The following is an 8,063-nucleotide window of genomic DNA, read 5'->3' as shown; positions in this document are numbered from 1 at the left end:
TAACTATTGTTATGGCAATTAGACTTCCATTTTTTAAGTTACTTAGTCCTTAAGCATTGTTCCTTGCCGTTGGAAAGTTAACTTGACGTTGACTATCCAGAAAAGTTGATGTATGTCACACTAAGGTTAGCATGCTCTTGTGGTACGCGTCTTGAACACTTGGTGGATATACATTTGCTTACATTTTGAACTAGTTCACTAACACTAAGCAATCCAAAAAGCTTAAACGTATGTATGTTTATCACAAGTTAAATGTTACAAAGATTCCAGTTGTAGTAATCAAATAGTGTTAGAGTATGAGTATGATTCATACGGTTTGGTAATAATTCTTGTTGTCTTAGATTGCTATAAAGAAGTCTTAATATGTTTATGAGAGTTAATTCGACTATGGTTAGGATTGAAACTCTGTGTTGATAAGCTTAAGAATAGAACTCATACTTGTACAAGGATTTGGTCTTATATTCCTTGTGGGATTGTTATATGGCGATCTAAGTCTTGTAGTATAAAACCACAAGCCCCGGCTCTTACAAAACACGCTCTTATTGTTCCAATTACCTATAACTTGGAGAGCATTGAGTTTTGCAGAGAGGAGAAGGTTGTGTGTAGATTTCTCCAATGGCTCTTAATCCTAATCTGTTGAACATAGTTATGATATGGTGTCTAGTACTACTCTTTCCTGTGATTAATGCTGTGAAACATGAAGAGTTTGAAGCACAGAGATTACTGGGAGAAGGTAATAGGATCACCAACTTGCGTGGACAACCATTGTTGTCATTCCTACACTACGCCGGCTACGTCTGACTTCCCAATTCAGGGAAGAAGGCCTTGTTTTACTGGTTTTTCAAGCCCAAGAGGATGCATCTCGAAAACCCCTCGTCCTTTGGCTTAATGGAACAGCACCATTTGCTGTCTTCTGACATCACACATGGGAAAGATTTCGTCAAGTAGTCTGCAGGTATGTGTTGCAGATATTACTTGAATATTTGCATATATAGAGTATATTTGGAGTGATCATTGTGATTTAGTTGGTTAAATCTTATGTTCTTGGCTAGTTTGTTATAGAGCTTGTATTGTTTATCTTACAGATAGTTCTTAGACTTGTTGCATCATCAACTATAACGTGCTCCTAGGTATGAAATTTGACTTCACCTCCCTTACTAACTCGTAGGGGCACGATAATGTGTTGCTTGAGTTCGTATGTTTTAGTACAGAGATACATGAATGCACAACAAGAAATCTATCACTTCCCGGGTAATTGTGTTATGGTAGGAGATATCGTTGGGAGCCACTTAAAGATCCATCTCCGAAATTCATGTATAGCTTATTGATCAAGCTTTGGTTTCTAAGAATTACTTCAAGATGAGGTACATCATGGTAATTAAAGATATTTTCATTTGATTTGGTGCTATTTAATATCAACAAAATTGTGATCGGAATATAAGTGATAGAAAAACCAATGCATTATACTTACAACTAAGGTTTGGAAGGTATCATGATTATATCACGTATACTTCTATCTAATCTTGGTAGTGTTTCCCTCTTTTTCAGCTCGGAAGACCGCTAAGAAGTTTTTGCTTTCCTTCTTTGGATCTAGTGTGCAGGTGTGCCTCCAACCAAACCAAACCAAACCAAGAATTGGCAAGGTTGGAATTAAATTAAGATGTCGCGCTTGAGTATGACGTCTAACCAAACGATTGAACGATCAAGTAAGAAACCAAGTCTTGGTTCAGGTCCAATCACTAAATTGTTCTAATTACACCCACCCAATAAAAAGACCAATTAAAATACTTCGGTGCCAGTTGACAAACAAAAAGAAGAAAATACTTTGGCATCAATCGAAACTCTAAACACTTACACAAAAAAACAGTTTCGACCAATGTTTCAATTTTTTCTAATACTTTATCAGGTGCCATCAACTTATTCAAAGTTGCTAACCTGCTTTAGAACTCCGCAGTTCTTGTACCATGATAGTTCTTAGACGTAGAACAGGATGTTACTTTGGTGTTGATGAACATATATCTTGTTTGTTCATCTTACTTCATACCAAGCGCAAGACATGCACACAGCTATAGAAGCATATACAGTGAATGGTATATCAAACTGTAATGCCACAAATTCAACTTCGATGTGGTCAGCGTCTTATCATGTCTTTTCCTCAACTTATCCTCCCATTAAGGTTGCTCGCGAATGGGAGGGTGAAAGGTGGCGGGGGTGCCCATTGAGCTTGCCTTTTTCCACTTTGAGCTCCATGTGCCGGATTGGTTCACATAAAACTCTCCACAATAATATGTACTGGCACAGATTCAACTTCTCACTTTAATATATAGCAAAGAGTAATCCTTTCCGAGGACAAACATTCTATAGTGTTTTCGAGTATAGAATATTCTAGATTTTTCAACCATTAAGTTTTTAATTTTTATGAATTTTATTGAAGATCTAACAGTTAAAAATTTCGGAATATCCAATACTCTGGAGTACTATATACAAGCAATTCTTCCAGAGAGGCACAAATGAAATAATTAAAACCCTTTACTAGGGAGGAAATCTATGCTAATATTTTTTTTTATGGTTATTTAAGTACTCCTAATTTCTCTTCCTGCCTATCTTCTTCAATTTCAGGATAGTTAGCAACTTTCATATTTTGATCTTCTCGTTCTTTCTTTTCGGATATCCTTCTCATTCTGCCATTTTACACAATAATATGTATTCAAAGACCAAATCTGCTAAAAATCAAGAAAATAAAAAACCATTAGGGCTTGTTTGGTACACATGATTGGATTGGAATGGAGAAATCTCAAATTTCAAGGTATATCGAAGGTGGAAGTGAATGGTTTTCATTTGGGGGGAATTAGACGAGGATTAGCTATGAAAGAAGTCCATCCCTTCTAATCCGACCATTTTAAGGAGGATTGGAATGGATAAGTTTTCTTCATGAATAATTCTTCTGTCCTCTAGGTTGTCCGTAGTCATAATTGTATAAATTCTCCCTCAACCTATCCTTAACTTAGTAGGTTATCCATTCTAATTTAATTATGGATACCAAATGAGCTCATAAACATGTAACTATTGTGTAATAAATAGACCAACCAGTTATTTAGTTAAACTCTCAAACATTAATCAAATAGTTATACAATCTCAAAAGCTGATTTTGAAATAGTGAACTAAAAATGAACAAATAGACCTAGAAAGTTCGACAAAAAAAAAACACCAAACTTCTCATTCGTTTATCTAATAAAAAGTGCCCCACCTTTTAAAATGCAATATTAAACAAAAACCACAAATGGGACCCCCACATTTTAGTGGATCCCACACGTGTTATATTTTTTTTCCCAAATACTGCGCTTTTTTACTGAATACTAATAAAATTCTCAATATATATATATATAACGATAAGAATAAGGGAACTTTAACGAAAAGTTCCCGGTACTGTTCATTTTAACGAAAAACCACATTTTTACACTAAAAAATCAATCATGGTACTATTCACTTTACCCTTTATTTTGTCCTTATCGTTAAAACTCAAAGTTTTCAAGCTTTTTTTCATTAGTTTTCCTTAAGAATAATCCAAAAGAATAACGATAAGAATAATCCAAAAGAAAGAACTAAAAAATGAACCAACGAAGAAAGAAAAACATTATAAAAAAAAAATTGTAAGAAGAGAAATATTAAGTAAATTCTTTAAAAATGAGGCTTTTCATGAATTTTTTGTCATCTCACCATTTAAAGTTAATTGTTGTACTAGCATTATAAAATATATTCTAAAAACTTTAAGTGACAAAAAATTTATACAAAATTTCACTTTGAAAAAGCGATTATTGATGTAAAAAATGAGGGAAGGTGAGGCGAGCGAGGGTAGGTGTGGGATTTTACCAAACCCGGCCTCCGACTCCTCCCAACGGACTCGTTCGCTGCTTCGCCCTCTCTCAATAAATACCGAGCGCCAGCCTCCTCTCCTCTCAGCTTGACGTTCCCTTCTCCCAAAGAGAACACCAAGCTTCTTCTGTTTCCCAATTTTTTCACCAATAAAACAAAAAACACAACAAAATCTCAACTTCCGTTTCTGTTCCCATTCTTTTCTCTTAATTCCGTCCGAGTGCCCGACACTATCTCACGCACAACACAATGCAGGCTCTTCTTCCACCCTCACCTAACTACCTCACAAAACCCGCCCTCCGCCTCCCCCGGGTCGCCCCACCCCGCCTCGCCGTCTTCAAATGCGCCTACCGCTCCGACTCCGTCCACTTCCCCAACAGCGTCGGCTCCAGCCGCGCTGACTGGCAGAGCTCCTGCGCCATTCTTGCCAGCAACGTCGTTTCCCAGCAGCCCCAGCCGCCATCTGACAAATCGAGAACCGCTGACCATGTCGGCTCGGTCAACGGCCACAAGACCTCCGTTGACCTCGAGATTGTCCCCATGGAGAAGCTCTCCTCCTCGTCGTCATCCCCGGACGACAAGTCGTCTTCTCCGCCTCCCAGGGCGCTCACAATCACCGACCTTTCTCCGGCTCCGATGCACGGAGCCCAGCTGCGTGTCGCCTACCAAGGCGTCCCCGGGGCGTACTCCGAAGCCGCCGCTGGAAAAGCCTACCCGAAATGCGAGGCCATCCCCTGTGACCAATTCGAAGTCGCCTTCCAAGCCGTAGAGCTCTGGATCGCCGATCGAGCAGTCCTCCCAGTTGAAAACTCCCTTGGCGGCTCAATTCATCGCAATTACGATCTCCTCCTCCGCCACCGCCTCCACATCGTCGGAGAAGTCCAGCTTCCGGTCCACCACTGCCTCCTAGCCCTCCCCGGAGTCCGGAAAGAGTACTTGAACCGAGTCATCTCGCATCCTCAAGCCTTGGCTCAGTGCGAGCTGACTCTCACCAAACTCGGCCTCAACGTCGTTCGCGAAGCCGTCGACGACACCGCCGGCGCAGCCGAATTCGTCGCCGCCAACAACCTCCGCGACACGGCGGCCATCGCTTCGGCACGCGCCGCCGAACTCTACGGCATGGAGATCTTGGAGAACGGGATCCAGGACGACTCGAGCAACGTGACCCGGTTCGTGATGCTGGCCCGGGAGCCGATCATTCCCCGCACGGACCGGCCGTTCAAGACGAGCATCGTCTTCGCGCACGACAAGGGGACATCGGTGCTGTTCAAGGTCCTATCGGCGTTCGCCTTCCGGAACATCAGCCTGACAAAGATCGAGTCGCGGCCGCACCGGAACCGTCCGATCAGGCTGGTGAGCGATTCGAACGAAGGAACGGCGAGTCACTTCGAGTACCTGTTCTACGTGGACTTCGAGGCGTCGATGGCGGAGGTTAGGGCACAGAACGCGCTGGCGGAGGTTCAGGAGTTCACGTCGTTCTTGAGGGTGCTGGGAAGCTACCCCATTGATATGACTCCTTGGAGTCCATCCAGGGGGGGGTGATTAGTGCAATTACTTGATTCTTTAGCCCCGTAAATTGTAAAATTATTACTGCAAAGAACAAGGACTTGGGAGAAAATTTGATATTTTTCGATTTTTTCTCTCATTCACTTTCCTACTTTTTTTATTTTTGTCTTTTGCAATTTTGATGGGATCTGAATCGAGATCGACGGTTGGATCCACTCCATCACAAACAAATCAAAAACAATTTGGAACGTGTTTGGGTAAATATATTTTAAGGAAAACTAATGAAAAATGTTTAAAAACTTTGAGTTTTAATGATAAGGACAAAATAAAAAGTAAAGTGAATAGTATCAGGATTGACTTTTTAGTGTAAAAATATGGTTTTTCGTTAAAGTGAATAGTACCGCGGGTTTTTCGTTAAAACTCCTTATATTTTATTGGAGTTACATTTTTAATTTTTTAATGAACTTTTCGTATGGGGTTACTCACGTGTCAGAATGTAAAAGCTCCCCTCTTCCCGCTCCATGGATATGGGTTCAAATCTGGGTTGGGGCGAGGCGAGCCATGGTACGACGGGAACCAACGAACGGCGACGGAGATCGGATTCTCGATCTTGGGGTTTGGGTTAAAAGAAACCTAATTTTATTCTTTTGTTTTTTTTCCTTTCTTTCACAATAATCAATTCATAATATATTCGAAGAAGAATGCGAACACAATTTAAGCATAATCTATAATTCAAGATGCGTAAAAGTTAGGTTTATGTATCATGGTGAATGTTGTATGCACTCAAGGTTGAAAAATATTGATAATTAAGACTGCGTTTTTATAAGAACCTAGATTGCGTGATGATAATTGTGAACTAGTTTGTAGCAAAAAATACCTTACACATTGCTTAGTGCAACGACATGAGCATGCTTATAACGTATTGTGGCGCTTTGCTAAACGAAGAGAGAGTATGTGGAGAGAGAGAGAGAGAGAGAGAGAGAGAGTGTGGAGAGAATAAGGTGTAGAAAAATTGTAGGATGTATTCTCCCTATGTCAGTGCCTATCTAAAGTAAACTATGAGGAGAGAGGAACTTGTTTCCTAAGTAATATAAAGTCTAATAAAAAATCACTGGAATAAAGAGTAATCATAAACTTATACTACCTAAGATTTACACAATTATACATGTGCTAAATATTAATTAAATATTTTTTGAGATTTATAAGGCTATCGCAACGCCCATTTTCCCAAAATATGATTTCCATTTTGTCACTAGCTTAGCCTTCATATTTTATACTTTTTTGAGAATTAAGAAATTTTCTTTTTCAATTTTTATCAAGCATTGACAGCGTTTAAATTATCGATATAGCTCAGAATATTGGCATGCAAATTTATGGAGATATTGATATTGATTGCCTTCGATGGAATTATGGAAATTTGCAATGGGGTGGGTATCAACTCATTCAAATTTAGTCAAAAATAGAGAAATTTTTCTAAAAAAATTATTCAAAAGTTTAAATTCTGCAATAGGTTCCGGAAAATTTCTGTAGTGAATCGATAAATATCATCGATATTTGAAACACTGAGTGTTGCTTGTATACCGATTTTGCTTGCTCAAAACTTTTAAAACATTTCCTATTAAAAAAAAACTTTTAAAACATTTCCTCAAAAAAAAATTTTAAGAAACATTTAACATTGTATTTTCTAGGACAAGCATGCAAGCGCCATTTCTCCAAATTAGAAACATGCAAAAATGCTCAATTTAGGGAAGCATTTTTACTTATCACCATAACTATGGTATATGCTCATTATACACCTAATTATTTGTCATGTGTTCTTTCACGTAATTTTAGTTAACTGTCACATTAAATGTTACTTTTTCAATTTTTTAAAAAATTAATCAAAATTAAATGAAAAGATACATGACAGATGATTAGATATATGATGAGCATACAACAAAATTTAAAGGCCTAATCGGATAAATGGTCCCCGTGGTCATAAGGTATTCGTATGATAGCCCCTATGGTAAAAAAATTCCGATTTAAACCCATGTGGTCACAGTCTGTTAGGATTTAAATCCATGTGGTCTAAGTCTATTAGGATTTACTCCCTTCTGTCATTCCTCCATTAGGTTTAGGTTGGCCAAATCGGATAAATGGTCCCCGTGGTCATTAGGAATTCGGAAGATAGCCCATGTGGTAGAAAAAATTCGGATTTAAACCCCTGTGGTCTAAGTATATTAGGATTTATGCCTGAAATTAGAGGTTCTGTCATTCTTTCGTTAAGCTTACAGGTAGAGCAGAGTTTCTCTGAGTATCTATCAATAAAAAATATCTTACAATAAAAAGAGGGGGGGAGAGAAGATTTTAGTTTATGGTAAAAAAATTCATTCATCTCAGTTATTTCACAAGAAGAAAAAGACGAAAACAGATGATATGTTGAATTTCAAATAGTTAGTTTCACCAATAGGATACGAAGACTTACTTCACATTTACAATTACACAAAAAAAAAAAAACTATTTATCTCAGAGAGGTTTACGTAAAATTATGGGAAAACGCCAACGATTACTGTCTTATTTGTCAAAGAAAAATAGAATATGTTATAAAGAATTAATTAATCAGTTGGATATTCGGGAGTCAAAAACTCGTTAATTTTATAAAGGCATTTTGAATGATTAGATTTATTAGATCTTGAATTTTAATG

At 38.3% G+C, this 8,063-nt stretch overlaps 1 protein-coding gene across 1 annotated transcript; it reads left to right on the top strand.

Moving 5' to 3' along the window:
• The first annotated feature begins 3,882 nt into the window (after positions 1-3,882).
• On the top strand, positions 3,883-5,530 carry LOC126590383 (arogenate dehydratase 3-like). The gene has a single exon (XM_050255853.1). The coding sequence runs from the start codon at positions 4,123-4,125 to the stop codon at positions 5,413-5,415; it is 1,293 nt and encodes a 430-aa protein (XP_050111810.1). The 5' UTR covers positions 3,883-4,122; the 3' UTR covers positions 5,416-5,530.
• Positions 5,531-8,063: the final 2,533 nt, after the last annotated feature.

The sequence above is a fragment of the Malus sylvestris genome, chromosome 11 (assembly GCF_916048215.2).
Source record: "Malus sylvestris chromosome 11, drMalSylv7.2, whole genome shotgun sequence".
Classification (NCBI taxonomy): Eukaryota; Viridiplantae; Streptophyta; class Magnoliopsida; order Rosales; family Rosaceae; genus Malus; species Malus sylvestris.
Note: the sequence above shows the minus strand (reverse complement) of the source record. Positions and strands in the feature narration are given on the sequence as shown.

Excerpts from the sequence above, each read along its gene's own strand:
- LOC126590383 (XM_050255853.1), top strand. The coding sequence starts at position 4,123 with ATGCAGGCTCTTCTTCCACCCTCACCTAACTACCTCACAAAACCCGCC.